Source organism: Sarcophilus harrisii, chromosome 3, assembly GCF_902635505.1.
Source record: "Sarcophilus harrisii chromosome 3, mSarHar1.11, whole genome shotgun sequence".
Classification (NCBI taxonomy): domain Eukaryota; kingdom Metazoa; phylum Chordata; class Mammalia; order Dasyuromorphia; family Dasyuridae; genus Sarcophilus; species Sarcophilus harrisii.
The window spans coordinates 401554231-401573449 of record NC_045428.1 but is presented as its reverse complement, the minus strand read 5'-3'; the positions used below and the strand labels follow the sequence as shown (position 1 = coordinate 401573449).

The 19219-nt window shown below is 33.8% G+C and overlaps 1 protein-coding gene across 1 annotated transcript in view; it reads right to left on the bottom strand.

The window, feature by feature from the left end:
* Nucleotides 1-18929, bottom strand: part of SLC25A12 (solute carrier family 25 member 12) — a 114174-nt gene extending 95245 nt beyond the window's left edge. Inside the window, exons 1-3 of the mRNA XM_012544818.3 lie at nucleotides 18848-18929; nucleotides 17761-17814; nucleotides 1891-2033 (exon numbers count right to left, since the gene is read on the bottom strand). Of these exons, the coding sequence (XP_012400272.1) occupies nucleotides 1891-2033; nucleotides 17761-17814; nucleotides 18848-18859 (209 nt within the window). The 5' untranslated portion in view covers nucleotides 18860-18929. The remainder of the gene's footprint in view (nucleotides 1-1890; nucleotides 2034-17760; nucleotides 17815-18847) is intronic.
* Nucleotides 18930-19219: the final 290 nt, after the last annotated feature.

The window sequence follows — 19219 nt, the reverse complement described above, 5'->3', positions numbered from 1 at the left end:
CATATGCAAAGTGAAGGAACAAAATGGAAGAAGGATAAGGGAGTATCCAGAAGAGATGACATCAGTGTGAAATATTTCAATATGAAAAGAAATACTGTCATTTTCTCCACCTCGGGGTATAAAGATTAGTCAAGGAACATACTGTCAAAACATATGGTTCTGTTATGATTTAATGCTCAAAACACTAAAAATTCAACTATGAACAGATTATATATAAACTGTTTCAGGGAAAACTAGTGACGATAATTAAATAATTCTAATAAATCATGTCACTGCTGCAGATTTTAAGAACCATAATCCAATTTGAAAATGGAAAGCATCAAAAAGAACTGCATTGATCTCTAACCCAAATCAAAGTGAATTATTAAATTAAATTTGACCCTTAGTTTTTTAAAGTAGGTTTCATTTCTTGGATCTTTTGGGGATAGTTGTAATCATCTGGCAGAAATCAGAAGTAACTAAGAATAACCTATCCCTTGATTTCAATTGCCTTATGTTCAAAAAACACTGAACTAAATGTTAATAACAAAAACTCCAAGTACTTTAAAAAAATCAAATAATTATTATTTCTTTATTAACTATATTGAAACAGTAAATTATGTGATCAAAGAAGATTAAATAATATGTGTAAACAAATCCTTAAAGTCATATTTTGCCATTTTCTATTGTCTGGATTATCTCAAATTACACAAGTTATAAGCAACTCAAAAAAAGAAGCCTACATTAAAAAAATATCTTTTAGGTGACCAAAAAAAAAAACTTCTTCTCATATTAATAATACTAGAAAATTCATTCTCCTCAGTTTTAGAAATAATTTATATGCTCCTACATCATTTTATAATTTGAAACATTGAAGTATTCCTATGGGTCAGATCTGCAACCAAAAGAAATATGAGAGTTAAGAGGATTTCAATTTGAAATGAATGAAATCTACCTTTTAAAAAGGTGGACAGTATCCTATTTTTAACAGACTCTTTCTACCTCTTCTTCAGTCAATACCCACTCCTCTGATAATATTTTTGACCTGCTCTCTTCTAACAACTTAACTTTTGGCTCTACTTGACTGTCTCAAGAGTTCTTTCTTCCAGGACTGAACCCAGAAAGCTCTGAAAAATAAGTGAAACCACATTGGAGCTGAAGAGGTCAAAAGGAAGTATATGAAAAGATGTGGATATTGTGCAGACTGGACTTGGAGAATAGCTTAAAAAAAAAAAAAACCCAACAATTAACAGCAAATGTTGTAGAAGTTACCTCAATAAGGTCCTTTAAAAGAATGTAAGGTAGAGATCTATATTAGATTTAATTAATTCTCATAGGTCTGTCTTTGGACTGAACAATTTCTTCATTGAATGGGTCATAGTAACTTTACCAGTTGATATAATCATTCATAAAATTGGGAATATACTATAACTGTGATTTAAAAGTACCCCACATTTCTATTATATTTTATCCTCATGTAAAAAGCTATACATTTCCACTTTAACTTCTATATGTTTCAATATATCAAATGCTATCTCACAACCTTCAGTCTTAACAATAGATTTTCTCTTGTAATAATGAAAAATATATGTGATTGACTCACAGATGTTTTACTTATTTAGAGCTCATCCTTGTATACATAAAAGTAAACAAAAATCAGTGTCCCTCTCTGTGCTATAGTCCTTGTGATTATATTTACATATCTTTAATTTTATATATAATCCTAAAATATATATATATATATATATAAATTTATAATTCTTATAGTATAATTTTTACCAGGAGTAAACAAAAGCATTTTTATTAATACTTAGTTATATTTTATTTAAAAGTTCTAGGTGGGTACTAATTTCTCTTTTAAAAAATTAATTAAACAACATCTTTTCTTTCAAAAACTGTTTCAATTCTCACCCATCCTTGGTTTGATCAGCTACTCCTGCCAACAGCTGCACAGTCCATGGATTATAATGTGTATCAGTATATAATCCAAGATAACGCTGGACAAAATCTTCTGGGGTCATGTAACGCTCTCCATCAACCTCAGTACTCGCATACTATGGAGAAAAGAAACAAAGGTTATAAGGATAAGAATAATGTGTTATTTTATAACTATCAAACCCATGAAATAATAAATCAAAATTTAATAGAGAAATGAAGGGACATCAACAGATCTTTTCTTTTTGGGTGAAAGGAAAGAGGGAATATTCCGCTGACTAATTTAAGAATGTCAGAAAGACAAGAGAGTTCAGAGTACAAAGGGTACAAGGACAGCAAAGATGGTGGCTAGAACCTCAGTGTGAGAAGATAAAAGATCTTCTAATTTTCAGAGACTTTCTTACCCATAAAAGAGGTTAAAAAAAAAAGTCATAATGGAAATTCTTGCTTAAGTAAGTGCCATTTTTTTTTACTGGTTCCAATTTCCAGCATGTGACAAGAAATTAGAAAAGATACTTGTTTCTAAGAAATTTCTTGAAAATTATATCAAGGATTTTATTTATAAGGATGACCAATGTAATCAAAACCTATGCTCTGTGGGAAATAGCTCTTATTAAATGAATATTTGCCCCTTTGACTGAAATCAATCTTAAGTAGACAAATTCATTCTAGAAATTCTTTTTGCTAAATCTGGCAACACCAACAAATAAAATAATCATAGTCCACTTATATGTTGATAAAAGAAGGCTTGATTGTTGTAATTTCTTTTTAAAATAACTTTTCAAATTAAGTACCTGAAAATGCCATGGAAAAGAAGTTAATATCAAATTATAATTTTCTCTGTGTATTTTTATGAAAAAGGTTAACTTTCATTCTCATTAAAATGTTAATCCTTTCTTCTAGGTAAGATTAATAAATTGTTTGTAATTCTGCAGAATATACCCATTCAAACAGAGAGTTCTAAACTTCATAATCCCACAGCACAGCAAGTATTCAAGGATGTCATTAATTTTATATTTCAAACTAAATAAAGCCTTCAGAACTAGCTTAATTCTCAACTACCCAACTCATTACCTCAAAATATCTTTATCTGCTTTCTCCTCTGCCTTAGAGAAAGAAGAGACCCTCCTTTCTGCCAAGAGGAATACCTCCAAGACCTTAATCAAACCCCCTCTTCCTTCAAGAATACTACTTAATCAATCATTATTCTCTCTAGCACTTCCACTTTCCTTCTCCATTGACCCCTTCCTTTCTGTTTATAAATGCTTAAACATGCTTTTATTTTAAAAATCAAACAAAATCCTTCTCAACTTAGTTATCCCATAAAGGTACCATATGATCTCCTTTACTTCCCTTCACAGTGCATCCAGGGACGTGGCTGAAGTCAGTTCAAATTGGGTAAAGATGTTAGATTTTCAGTGTGAGCATTCGCACCTCAGAAATAAGCACACACTCCAAATCAGGAATTGACTTGTTATTTTGTTGATTGTATAGATTTAAGAAAATGATGGAGGAAAAAATGTTAATAATACAGATTAAACTTTTTCATTGATCTGTTTATTAAACACTTATTGGTATATCCTATTAAGTCTACATTTATTGTCTCCATTTCCTCTAAATTATTACTACCAATCTTGAACCAATCTTTGTACATCAATCTTCACATGTATTTTTGAATATATCACTATCCTACTCAGAAAAAGTTCTCAGTGGTTCCCAACTCTACACTGAAAAAAAGTTTAAACTCAGCTTGGGAAGCTTAGAGTGATTTTCTTAGATACTTGAAATAGGGACTCTGCCTTGGCTTTGCATTTCCTATTTCCCTTAAGTATAATATACTATTTTGTGGCATACATAATAAGTGCTTACCAAATGTTTGTTGACTGAATAATCTTAAATGTTATCTAAGCTCTCCATTTAAAATGGGTCCTGCTTCTCATCTCTATCAACAACTGCTTTTAGTTATATCAATAGACATTTTTATCACACTTTAAAAGTGGCGGAAGAATTTACATCTATAATCTCATAGATGCTTTACAACAATTATGCTGTGAAGCAGTTACTAATGTTACTATTATCTTACCTGTAAACTAAGTTTTAAAAAACTAAGGGGCTCACTCCTGGCCACATATTTAAAGAATTGTAAAGACAAAATTTGAATTTGATAGCCTCAATCAGAATAGTTTCTACCACAAAGTAAGCACTAATTGATGTTTGTTGGATTAAATATCTCTTAAACTAAGGACTACATCAAATATAAGATTTAAATTTTATTCACTGAGCTACTATAATAACCTCCTACTTGATCTCTCAAGGTCTTTTCCTTTTCAATTCAACATCCACATAGCTACTGAAATGACTATCCTAACAAACAAGCAGCTAGGTGGCATAGTAGATAGAACTCTGGGAGTGAAGTCGGGAAGACCTGAATTCAAATCCAGCCTCAAATCCTTACTAGCATAAGCTGTTTGATCTTGAGCAAGTCACTTAACCCTATTTGCCTCAGTTTCTCATTTGTAAAATGAGCTGGAAAAGGAAATGGCAAATCACTTCAGTATCTTTACCAAGAAAATCCCAAAGCCTTCTAGGCTCAAAACCCATCCCTGATTCCCTATCATTCACAGGACAAAATAATACAATTGGCCCAAAATAAGCATTTTCACATGAGCATTTAAAATCCTTCACAATTTGACCTCCAAACTATCTCTCCAACTTTATTATTCATCATCATATACTCTTATATTCTGATCACACTGTACACATTTTCCCCTTACATAGTCTCACTGGGATACAAGGCTAGAAAACATTCACCTTCCTAAAACTCTAAAATCCTCCTTCAAGTTAGTTTAGGTACCATTTCCTCCATGAAATCCTTCTTCATTTTTCCAATTGAAAGTATTCTCTATACTCAAGTATTCTGAAAGTACTTTTTCTAGAACTCTCCCTCATGACATTCTGTTTATTTATTATATCTATAAATATATAGATATTTATTATATCTATATAGATCATGTGTTCCTTAAGAGCAGAAATCAGAGGATTATTTCATCTTTGCTGTCCTGGGGTCTTGCATAGAGTAGACTCTTAATATTTGATGAATTTAATACCATTGTTCAAAGAAAGGTGTCATAACCACAGAAGGCACTCAAAATTAGAATGATGTAAGAATGTGGTTCTATAGCTATCTTGATTCCTGCTGTTTATGTTTTTTGGTTTTTGGTTTTTTTACTTTTAGCTATGGTCAAAACTCTACTCACTTACCATTCACAGGCTAAGAATCTATCGGATTCACCAGAGGGTATCTTTCTTCTAATTTATCAGTTTGATTGCCAACATAGTGACCAACATATACACAGGGGGAGAGTAAAAGTATATTGTACTTGTTGCAGAAACAGCACACCACAGTTTTTGGAGTCAAAGAAACAGTGATATGCACAGTGCCAAGAAGTGAGGCTGCATTTCCACAAGCTACCAAGGCCACAGGTAACAATTAAGCAAACAATTGCTTTCATTGTTGCTTATCAATGAAACCAGGTCTGACTTGTGCCAAGAGTTACAAATGATGCTAAAGAAAATCACTTTCCTTGGGTTTTTTCCCCCTTTTTTCTTTTTCCTTAAGTATTTCTTCCTAACTCTCCCAATCTATTTTAATTTGATTTTAACAGAAAGATAAAGTATCAACAGTCCTAGGTATAGCTCAAAGGGGTGAAAAAGTCTTCTCATTGACAAGAAGTATTGTGCTTGACTTCTAGATGAGGCAGTTAACTAATTAACTCATTAAATTAAAGGCAATTACTTGGCAAATTCATTTTGTCTGAAGAATAGCAGTCTAAGACTCTAAGTTCAGAGCTGAAAAATCCATGTATATATTGGGACATACATATATGGATCTTAAATAATAATAATTTACAAACATTTCAGATTTTCAATAACATAATAAACCCATGAGTAAAGTGGGATAAAATTCATTTACATATTTTACATAAAAGAAAAATAAAACTCATGGTTGTTGATCAATTTTCTTGAACATTAAAAGACTGGATTTCAAAAATCAATATTCAAACTCTTATTAAGAATCCATTTTGTAGCCTTGGTTTTGAGGGCTTTGGATTTTGTAGATGGGAAGAAATATCACAATCCCAAATAATTAGACAGAAGAACCAAAGCACTTGCATTTGATAGATTTTGTTTTTAAAATGGGGCCTTGTTTTTTCAGCTTTATCTGCCATTCTTAATGAAGACTGATAAATCAGTTTTTACCTCTTTTATTAATAAGACTTCATTGGATATCTTGAGTTGATGATTTTGTGATTCAGGTGGGCAAACTGTCTTTGTATAAATTATTTATAAAATTTTTTAAAGGTTATATTCTAAAAAAAAAAAAAATCTATTTTGTGCCAGACACTGAGCTAAGTGCTCCAGATGCAAAGAAAGAAAAACAATCCCAGTCTTCAAGGAGCATACAATCTAATGGAGGTAGACAAGAGTTAAAAAGATGGTGGGGAAAAAAAAGAAGTAGAAATTTATTTATCACTGGAGCATGATAAAGTACAGAAGTATACAGACAGATGGGCAATTATAAGTGGCAGCCTTGGGACCCTCCCTAAATGGAAGATCTGGGAGAAGATCTCCAATGTTTATTTTTCAATCAGAGAGAAAGATGGGCCTTGGAGCAAAAAACGTAAGGACCAGTTAGAAGGTTTTTGCAATAATCCAGGCAAGAGGTAATAAGGATACCAGAGTATAGGCTGTATGATTAATGAGAAAAATTAAGAAAGAGGTTGTAAAGGCAGAAATGACAAATTTGGTAACAAAGTAGATACGTGGGTTGAGAGAAAAAGGAATTGAAAATGACACTAAGATTGCAAAGACGATGTCTCCAACACTAATGGGAAAATTGAGAAAAGGCAAAGATATAGGGGGAAAGATGAGTTCAATTTTGAACATGTTTAGGTCAAAGGATGTCCAAGATATACTTAGATATGGAGAACTGGAGTTCGGTAAAGAGATGAGAGATGGATACATAAAGCTGGGAATCACTTACCGAGAAATGATAAGTAAACCCATAAGAACTGATGAAAACATCAATATGAATGATGTAAAGGGGGAAAGAGTTAGGATGGAATTCAAAACAAGGCCTTGGGAAACAGGAAAAGGCCTGACCTGAGTGAAGATAGAGCAAAGGAGACTGAGGAATAATCAGCAGGTAGAAATCAGAAGGGAAATGAAGAGAGACTCAAGTTGAGAAAGGGCCATTAGATTTTGGCCCTTTAAGATTTAGGATTAAGAAATCATTGTGATTATAGTAGTCTAGTATTTGACAAACCCAAAGACTCCAGCTTCTGGGATAAGAACTCACTATTTGATAAGAATTGCTGGGGAAAATGGAAAATAGTATGGCAAAAACTAAGCATTGAACAACCCTATATCAAGATAAAGTTGAAATGCGTTCACGATTTAGACATTAAGAGTAATACAATAATTAAATTAGAAGAGCAAGCTACCTGTCAGATCTTTGGAGAAGAAAGGATTTTATAATCACAGGACTAGAGAATATTATGAAATGCAAAATGGATAATTTGGTTAACACTGAATTAAAATTTTTTTGTAAAAACAAAACCAATGGAGCCAAGATTAGATTAGAAGGGAAGCAGAAAGCTGGGAAATCAGGCTATTTCTGATAAAGGCCTCTTTTCTTAAATATACAGAAAACTGACTCAAATTTATAAGAATGCAAGTCATACCCCAATTGATAAATGATCAAAATATATGAACAGATAATTTTCAGAAATTAAAGCCATTTCAAAGGATGTGAACAATTTTCAGATGATGAAATTAAAGCTATTTGTAATCATATGAAAAAATGCTCTAAATCACTATTGATTAGAGAAATGCAAATTAAGACAACTCTGAGGTACCATTTCACATCACTCAGATTGGCTAAAATGACAGGAAAAGACACTGATAAATACTGGATAGAATGTTGGAAAACTGAGACATATACATTGTTGATGGAGTTGTGAAATGATTCAACCATTCTGGAGAACAATTTAGAACTAAGTCCAAAAGGCTATAAAATTGTGCATACCCTTTAATCCAGTAATCTCACCACTGGGTCAGAATCCCAAAGAGATCATAAAAGAGGGGAAAGAACCTGTATATATAAAAATGTTTGCAGAAGTCCTTTTTGTAGTGGCAAGAAATTGGAAACTGAGTGAATGCCCATCCGTTAGAGAATGGTTTATGGTATATGAATGTAATGTAAACTTAAATACCTTTCAGGCCTCCAATATGACTCCATTCCCACTATGAATATATTTTTTATAATGCCAATATAAATCTTTTACTAGGAAATAGAACATAGTTTAACATTAGATAAGCATCTGGATTCTTTCACTAACTCTACCTGAGGTGAATCAAAATGATTTAAATCTTTCAAATGGAATGGAATAACAAAAGATAAGAAAAAATGTCTGTGGGCCTGCCTCCCCAATGCCAAAAAGGAGTTTCAATAATTCAATAGTATGCAAATGATTTAGCATTAATTTAATAATATCCAGTTTGATTCCAAACAGCTTCTAAAGACTGACGAGATAAGGAAGCCAAATGACTATGGAAACAATTAATATAAACTTAAATGTACTTTAATTTCAAAGTCAATCACTTGCTATTTCAAAGATGCCTTCTTAACAGCTAGGAATCCTAGATGGGCACCAAGTCAAGGACAAATGAAAGACAATCCCAGTGTGAAGGCAGCACTGGTATAAAAATAGTAGAGAGGCTATTTCTTGGTCAAACTTTTCAAATGCAACTCGATTATTTTTCAAGCAAAAGTGTACATACTCTGATAAACAATTCAGAATAAAAAAAAAAAAAAGATGTAGCGGTATAGGTGACAAAAAAAAAACAACCCTCATATTTTGAAGCTTGAAAATTAGACTGATTTCCTTAAGATAGATTGTATTGGTATATTAAGTCAAAGTAGTTGCTTGTTAAAAAAAAAAAAAAAAAAAAAAAAAGGTATCACATGCAAATGTGTGGTGATTAGATCAAGTTACTTCCAGTTCCAATGAGGTCATGATATTTGGCCACAGTCCAACACATCAAGACCTTGATTACCCAAGTAAGCCAACTTGGCAAGCTGCCTAATTTTATCAGTGATTGAATCTAGTCTTAAATGACCCTGGGATTTATAAAACAATTATCACAAGCTAAGCTTAGGGACTGAACCTAACAGAGTCAATCTATAACCTTAAATCACCTCTGTAAAAGAAACAAAATGAAAATCCAAATAATTTGAATTTGTAGGAGCCAAAATTCATGGAAGTTTTGGTTCTGTAAACAAACTACAATCACATTTTTTTTTCTTTCAAATTTAGGGGGAGGGAGGAAGGGGATTAGGGGGAGAGGAAATATTTGGATGGTAAAAATACCTGCAAATGCCTAAGGAAAAGAATTTAAATCTGGGGCATATACTTGTGACTGAGGTGTTCCTTCATGTTTTCTAATATGCTCTAAGGAAAGAACTTTCTCTAAAAATATGCATACAATAAACATAACCATATATTCAAAAATAATACTTCTAGGCAAAAATTTTGAAAATGCTCCCAGAGATTAATATTTCTTAACATTTCTAAAGAAAAGATCTCATCACTACACATATATACATAAAGTATATAGTGTAAAAACTACATTTCTCCCATTCACTTAAAGGCAACTTGTCTAATGTATGGAAGAATGGACACTAAGTCACTATCCTCAATTAGGTGTGATACTGTGAAAAGTATTTAATTCCTCTGGTCCTATGTTTCTCATCTGAAAGTGGGGTTACCATAATTCTGCTTATCCAACAGAGCTGTCAGGATCAAATGAAATAACATAAGAGAAAGCAATCTGAAAGTTCTAAAGTACCAAACCAATATAAGAGTTAAAACACATTAATGGGCAATAGATATCCAACAAGTCTCTGTATCTGGCTGGTTGTCTCTTCTCATTGGGCTTACTAAGTAAGAGGGAAGAGTTGTTCTAATATTTTTCTTCGTCTTCAAAAAAAAAAAAACTTTTCTTGGGTTTGGCATCTATTACCATTCAGCTCACCAGGGAGACCAGTTCTGACTGGCCTAGGTAAACTTCCTTGTCTTTCTGGTGTGCAACTGTAATATGAGCACAAACTATTGCATGACTGTTTCACCTGAGAACTTATGTAACATTTGCTTCTTAACATTATTTCAAATTCATCAGCAAAATGATGAAAATGTCAATAGGGTGTGGTAACAAAATATATAACTGCTGTGCATTTCACATAAAGCAATGTATACATGACCAGACACCAAAAATAGGTACAGCACGTACTGGGTCAGGAGAACACACAAAGCTATTCCCTCCTGATGGTCTTTCTCCTTTCCTGGACTCTATTTCCAACAGAAGCCAAATTTAGGCAGGAATGTACGCCCTTTAATGGCATGGCATGCTCTTTGCACAACCAGTTATAAGTAAAGCAGACCTACAAAACTTTTCTAAGGCTATAATAGGTAGGTCATCCTGTTTCAATCTTCTGGTTTCTCTGTAACACGAAAACATGTTACACTGTTAAATATATATATATTCTAACAAGAAGCAGCAAATGCCAAATCTCTTTAATCATACTGATTAAGACAATTCATATTAGCAGAATTTTTAAAATTATAAAAAGACCCTCACATGCACTAATATTACTAGTTTCATACATAAATCATATGCATATATGCAAACATATATATATACACACATGGATAGATGCACAGACATACACAAGAAACCAGGACTATTATATAAAAACCTTGTTCTGTACAAATAAAATCCACAAAGAAACTTATATCTCTAAACAACTATCTATTTGCTATTCTGAACATTCATTCATTTCATCTTTCATCTCTATTTTTGTACAGTCTCTTTCTCCAGGTCTAGAATGCACTCCCTCCTTACCTCTGCTTCTTAGAATCTTTCATTCATCTTTAAAGCTCTACTCAAAAGCTATTTCCTACATGAGGCCTTTCCTGATCTTTGCCCCAGCTTCTATTTCATATCTAATATTAAATTCAGTCTATATTCTACATTTACTTTTATGTGTATTTACTGTGCCCCTAAATAGAATGTATGCTCCTTATAGACAGGGATTGTTTTATGCTTGCATTTCAATTTCCAGCACCAAACTGAGTGCCCAGAATATAGCAGGCACTTAATAAATGCTGCTTGTCTTATTTGGTCATAGTTTGGGTCCTGATAGACTCAGATTGAATGTAAATAGCAATTATTTCAACTTTGGCCATAAACCCTGAAGGTCTTCTCCTCCCATATTTATTAATTTATTTAGATTTTTTTTTTTTTGACAAGGTAAAAGAGGAGATTCTTTGCCTCAATTGCTACCTAACCTTAATCACTGGATGGGTGTGGCTTTACTCAAACTGAGACCTGTTGAAGACCTACCTTAAAAAGGCCAAGGTCTCCCATTTCATTCAGTCACTTGGATCTATATTTGGCCACTGCACCCAGATAATTCTAGAGGGGAAAGTGTGACCTTGTACAGCCCTCCCTCACTTAAATACAATTCACTTGCATGTCATGGTATCACCTCCCTGATGTCATGGTCTTCTTCCAGTTCAAAGGATAAACAACAGTTTCATTAATTTATTCATTCATTTTGTATTGCCCACTTTATGGCACTTACTGTTGAATTACTACATACTGCTTTCCCAAAAAAGGAAAAAGTTGGGAAAGGTTGCTAATTTCATTTGTTAATCAATGAAATTAGCTGCTGACATACATAATACACAAATTCTAAAAATATTGTTTTCCACAAAATGGCCAAAATCCTTGAAAAAGAAAATGGTGGCTATGGTGAGCAGAACAACTAGAACTAACAGCGTTTCCAGGACAGATCAAACTGAATAATTAATCTCCATTTGTTTCCAAAATACTCATTCAATTTCTCAATCTAGATAACCACAGGAACATACAAGAAGAATATATATGTGTACATATAAACACGTGTATATCTAGTTAATTCCTGGCTCTTGACAATCAAGATATAGCTCATAAGGACCTGTGAAGCTTAGACATTGGCAAGAAATAAGATTAATCTGAATAGCCATCAATATTTCTGACTAAAAGAATTCTATTCTTGGCTAGAAGAAAAAGGTATGCAGACTCCCATTTTTAGTTTAAAAACGCCTCCAACTCAAGAGGAGTCTCATTCAGGGCCCATGAGTTGGTGCCCTTGGAAACACATTAAAAACAAATAGTTCTTTAGCTCAGCCCAGCTCCACATCCTTGAATGATGAACCAATGCTACAGACACTCTGACACAGATAACAGGGCAAAGATGCAGTTTAGTAGAACAGAAAGGGAGCTAGATCTTGATCTATTACCATGTTCATACTTTTAAGCTAAAATTTAACTCTCTGTTAGCCCCAGAACCATGCCTTTGGGGATCCAATATCTTGAATCTGCAATAAAGCATTGTAGTATGCCTATGTACACAAATATATATATATATATATATATATATATATATTATATGCATTTACACATATTTATTAGGTTCAAGTATTCACTGTGAGATGGTTATCCAAGTGAAATAGCAGACTAATACAATTGAAAGAAAAAAATTACCTTGTCTTAAATCAATGGACAATTCAATAGCAGAAAGCTACTACTAAACATGCTAATTTGAAATCAAGCTCAAGAATGGGAAAAAGCAACCACAATGAGGAAAACCCAAGAAAATAGAAGTACTCCAGGAGACTCAAATCAGGCAATCATGCATGGGGAAATCACAAAATAAATACCAATAATTAGCTCAGGCATCAAAGGGGAGGAAATATCCGGAACTTTTAAAATAAAGTATTTTCTAATGTACACTTTCCCAGAAATAATCACTGCCACCATTTAATGCTATCCTGGTGTTGTTTTTCTTATCCATTGCACTGGCAATAAGGAGTGAACTTTCAGAATAAAAATACATCCATATCATGGCCTTATTATCATTTTTCATTTCCTTTATGTTGTAACATATAGCAATATGTACAGACTATTGAGCATTTACCACCCAATTCTAATTTCTTTTGATACTAAATAACACTGTTTTTCCTTTTAAAAAAGGATGAAAAGTATAATTTCTAAAAATTTTATTTTATCAAAAATAGTTTCTAATAACTTTTGCAAATAAACACGGCACAGTTCTGTAAACTGCCATGCTTAAATTCTCAAAGAAGGTATTGAAAATTCTTACTATCTTCCATCTAATTGCCCTCATTCTTGTCTGCTGCTGAGGCCCCAGCCCCACTTTTGCTACCATATACTATAAGTAGAACAAAAGCAAGCCAGTAAGAGTTATGGATGAGAAAGAAGCAATAAAACCCCAAAAATTACTTTAAGAATAATAGTACATTTTAACTTAAGAATTACCTTAGAAATTATTGCACAGGTAACCTGGATACATATGAATTTATTTATTGCCCTCTCAGAGCTTTTTTTAAAAATCTATAAAATGGGGGAAATAATATTTTCCCAACATTGTGGGATTTTTCTGACAAGCACTATAATAATATGAATAAGTATTATTGTATACTACTTCATATTGCTATGGTATTTTAAATAACAATTCACAATCAAAATGAAAAGGAACTCAGATGTTATCAAGTCTCACAGACAAGAAAAGCAAAACTCAAGAGAGATCAAATGATTTACCTCAAGTCACACAGCTTGCTATTTAGTGACAAAAGCAGGAATGGAACTCAGATCTCATGATTTCCCATCAGCATACTTACCACTCTCCCACAGCTATCTTTTAGTAACATGATTTTATACAATTTCACTGACAATATGCATTGATAATTTCAAAATACGAATACTTATCTATCCATATAAAATATGACATCTTATTTTTGCAAGAATTTAGGCAGATGTGATACAAAATTAAGTAAAATAGTCCAAATAAGAGCTTTCAGTAAAATTGTTTAAAATTTAAAATTAAGATTTTATTCTGTATAAAGTTAACCAAGTAATTCTAAAACTACTCCTTTACCAAGAATACTCTCAAAAATCAAGACTCAGTATATAATAGGAAAAATCTACATATTTGATACTTTCTATAGTCCCCTCCTTCCTGAAAATCCTACTCTTCATGTCATCAATTCTATCTTACTTCTTTAACTCTAGTAATCACTTGAAGCCTAGATCTTGATCTTCAGTTCTTCTCGTTCTGTACTCTCTCTTTTAGATTTCACAAGTTCAACCTGCCACCTACAACAAATCTATACCTCCAACTTTACTCCCTCAGTTTCACATTTCCATGATTTGAGGAATACATCTGACAAATGAAACTTAAATGTTAAAAAAAAAAATGATAACAGTTCACATGTATGTGGTACTTTGAGGTTTAAAAAGTGCTCTTCTAATAAAAATCCCCAAAAGCAGGCAACACATTTTATAAATGAAGAAAATGAAGATAATACATTTGACTTGACTTGTCCAAAGTCAAATTCTTCATTAGTGGCAACTGGGTACTCAATCCAGTTTAGAGTTTGAACTAATGCTCTTTCTACTATAATACAACTGCTTCAGAAATACTCCTTCTCCTCTCACCTTCCTGAAAATCCTGCATTTAAAACTTTACTGTCATTTTTCATTTATTTCTCTCTTTTTCATCTTATGCCTCCTCACTATCAATCCAGACACTGAGTTCCATAAAATTTTAAGAACCAGTGAATGTTAAAATTGGAAGGTACTTTACATGTTATCTAGTCCATATTTCTCCTCTCACAGATGAGGAAACTGAGTCTCAAAATTCAAAATATTTGCTCAAGTTCACACAGCAAATCAGTCAATTATAAAGTCCTAAGTGGAGCCCAAGTCTCCAACTTACTAGGCAAGGGCTCTTTTCACTACAGATAAAGTGAATCGATGGCCCTTAACAATTCGTGGAGTACTTTTAGCAGGAAACTTTTTAATTCCTCAGGATTTATCACTCTCTTTCCATTTCCAGACAGACCTTTTCCAGACTTATGTTGCCTCCTATATGCATAATTCTAAAGGAGAGTCTGGTAGTTGGTCATTCTTTCCTCCAAGTTCTTCCAATTTTGATCTACCATATATACAACAGTTGTTATGAACAGCCTTCCATAAACTCAATATTCTTTACCTCCTATTTAAGGACCTACAATTGATCTTTGTTTTCCCATAAATAAAGTCCCCAGCCCAGTATTCTAGGCTACTACACAATGCAACACTGTTTATGTTGAATCTTTTGATATCTGGGATTTTATGAGAGCTTTGTACCAAGAATCACCTTTGCATTTTGCCAACAAACCCCCTATCTCACACCTTTCTAATCTCATCTAGGTATCTCACAATATGGTTGTTATTCCCTAGTCAAACTAATCTGTTTGTTGTCCTCTCCAATCAACTCTGTGCCTTTGTCCTTGGCAGCACACTTCCTCTTGGCTTACATACAACCACAGTTCCTCAAGAACTAGTTAAAAACTCACATCCTATAGTAGAAAGACTTTTAGATTTAGAGTTTTAGGACACTTCTGTTTCTGCAACTTACTTCCTGTGATCAAGCAAATTATTTAGCCTCTCTAGACTTTGGTTTGAGGTACAACAAAATAGTTAGACTAGATGACCTTGAATGTTCTTTCCAGCTCAAAATATGTGATTCCATGATTTGATTCTAACCACATCCTGTCCTACCACACTGATTCATCTTTAGGTGCAAAAAGGATACAAAATAACACACTGAGCAAGTATTTTTATTTTTTCACTTATTGACAAGCTACTTTGTAACTGTTCTCAAGACAGTTCAAGTAAATATTCTGAAATTTCCTATGCTATATAATCTTTTAGTCAGAGAATCTGGCTTCTAAGAATGTTTCAGCCAATAGTAAATGGTCAAAAGAAACTAATGAATTCTACCTGACTTTACTATTTTTTTTGGTGACATGAGAAGGGAAGAATGTCCAGAAATTTTGTCATTGTGGAAAATATCCTTCACAGGCACAAACCAGCAACTTGTCTACTAAAAAGTTTTAATTTGAAAAGATATCTTTTATTGTTATCATATTGTTCAATTGGCTCTGACTCTCATCCCATTTGGTGTTTTCTTAGCAAAGATACTAGAGTATCTTGTTATTGCTTTCTCCAGCTCATTTTACAGATGGGGAAACTGAGGGAAACAGGTTAAGTGACTTGCCCAGAGTCACATAGCCAGTAAGTGGCCAGATCTGAACTCAGAAAGAATATCTTCTTGAACCCAGGCTAGTTGCGCTATCCATTGTGACCTGAAAGCATATTAAGGTGCCAGAATACTGTATCTAAAATATTCAATTTAATGTTGATAAAAGTAACATAAAGGGAGAAAAAAGTCCCTATTAATGAGAAAGGATTCAGTTGATTTCTTAAATATACAAAAGTCTATAAAATATCTAATAATTTCATCTTTCAAACAAATATAATGACGTGACCACCTGTCAATGGCTGAAAAGTCTTTATTAATTTTAAAAATATTTATTATGAACTAAGATTTTAAAACTAGAAATAAAGGCTTAATAACACTGCTGTTACATTCACTGACATTATTGTTATTTAGTTGGAAGTTACATATATTATCAGATGTTTCTAAAATGGAGGCAGAATAGCCTTGTTTATTTAACCTCAGTTTATCAAATCTTAATTTTAATACATAAATGTATTTAAATTAGTTTACAGTATGCTTATACATCATAAGCAAGCCATGTCTCCAACTTTTTAGTCACATTTTCTAAGATATTGCTGAACTTATTGCTGCTGTTAAATTATCACATATCTACAGAATTTAAAGAAACCATTTCATTTTACTGACAAACAGAAAGTTAAATGCCTAAGGTCATAGAGTTGGCAAAAGCTGGGACAAGAACTCTGATTTCTTAACTCTCATTGCAACCTCTAAGGATCACAGCTTAGAGAAAGCTCTTACCATCATTCAATATTCATTTACCAAGCTCTAAACAAATGCCTACTATGTGCCAGAAGCAGACACATGCTAAATGCTGAAGAAACAAAAGTGAAAAGGAAAACAGAAGACTTTACAGTAAAATATAAACTTGGCTTATCTCACTTTAAAGAACACCTTTTTGTACATCAAACTTAAAAAATATAAGAAAGGAAAATAACACACACACACACACACATACACAAACATACCACATATCACATATACACCCCCTAAGTGAAAAAAGGTCAGAGCCAAGGTCATTAGAACTGAAGTCTGAATAGACTTCAAGTTTGCTATATATTGTGGGAGGTCCTATAAAGAATTCTATAAAAGCACATTTTGATACAAAGATAACAATAACAAATTGTTTTTAAAAGAACAGTCAAATACCAATGAATCAGAGTAAACAAAAAAGAATTACAAATTATTATTTTAGTAACAAGCTGAATTTCTTATTTATACATTAAGCAAGGATAATTTATCATCAAGAAAACTACAATTTCTAAGGAGGAAAGAATTTCAGGTACTGTAATCTATTAATTATTCTTTTAACAGAATGAAGACAAGCAAATTCCATAACTACATTAAGTGGTAACTTTTTGGGGGGGAGGGGAAAAATTAGAAATTTTTTTATTTTCCTTCCCATAGACCTCAGAATAAATACATCTGAAAACAAATTGTAGAACATGTTTAATGAAATTTCTCTGGTATGTCTGAGAAAAAGAACCATGTGATATATTATTCAGCTCTGTTTTGAAAAATAATAAGCCATTTTTGAAAGTTAAGGCCTAACCATGTGAATTCCAATTAAAATGATGATGCATAAACAAGTTTACCTGTAGGAATATGTTTCTTAACTCATGAGGATCACCTCGCTTAGTTGTCTGCACCTGTAAGGCCAAAAGAAAAAAAAAGGCTGGTTAATGCTTCACTAGAGAATTTTACTACAATCTAAACAGATAAGAGTTCACTTCCAGACAATCAATGGCTTATCTCCTTAATAAGTGTATTCAGTTTAAATTCAAAACAAAATAAAAAGATACCAGCTGTTGATTACAGCTGTCACAAGGGATGACTGTGACCTGAAGGGCAGAAAGAGGTAGTAGTGTGAAAAACTGGAGGAAGCTGCAAATTGAACATATATATATAGTGTTTCTGTAACAGAGAAAGAAGGCACTAAACATTAAGTAGGTTTTTTTTTTTTTTCCTATTTTGCTAGCAACTCAGTAGCAAATGCCCACCTCCACACCAAGAGGCTAGGAAGGGATCAGTAACAAGAAAGTCAAAATGCCCAAGTTAAAACTCATGGCCTAGCAACCTTCCAAGTGGAGAACGATCCTGCTTAAAACATGATGCCGGTGAAATGAAATAAAAAATGAAGTCTTCTTTCTACTCCAATTAAGACTGTTGCAATATTCTCAAAAGCCCTTAACTCTGCAACCTGCATTGGAAATGCCTACATTGACCCCTGAGCAATGCACTAAAAGTCCCAGATTACTGCACTGAGGCCCCTAATCACAAAATATCCACTGCCTTCCCTTCCCCCACTGCAAGTCTCTCCCCTCCACCACCACCTTGGCCTGACATGCAACTTCCTCCCACCCTCTTTCCGCTACCATACAACCCCTGGATCATGGGTGTATACCCCCGAATCCACCTCCTTGACAAGGTGGTCGAACCGGATTCACGGTCCACACAAGACCCTCAAACTCCCTGTTCCTCTTCCTTCCCCTCCCCCAAGCAGGCATCTTCTCTTCCCAGCCCATGCACAGCTTCCCCCTCTGACGCCGGAGCTGGAGACCCGAAATGCGTTTATCGGAGAGCAAAGCAAAAAGGGAGAAGCGAAAAGAGAAGAAATTTTAAAAACAAAAAACCCCGGTAGTGTTTCCTATGCCATAAGCAGCAGCAGATAGTTGGAGTCACCTTGACCGCCATGCTGTGCTCGGAAGCCGGGAGCGAGCGAGTGAACGAGCCAGCGAGTAGAGCTGTCAGGGTGCGCGCGCGTCGCCTCCCTGGCCCAAGGCGCGCGCGCCCCTATGCAAATAAGCCCTGGGAGGACTAGGACTTGAATGCCCCTGGCATGGGGACTGTCCAGGTGTGGGGTCGCTAGGTTAGGAGAGGAGTGCTTAAATCAGAGAAGCCGGAGCCAGAGGGTCGCATGAACTGAGTTTGCTGATTAAAGGCCCAGAGGCCGCTTCCACCACTAAGGAGAAAACCTCGGTTCTCCTTGGGCCTCTTAGTGGGTGTGGTTTTGCACACTGTCTCAGGCTACTCTTGGGTTCCAACTTCTGAATT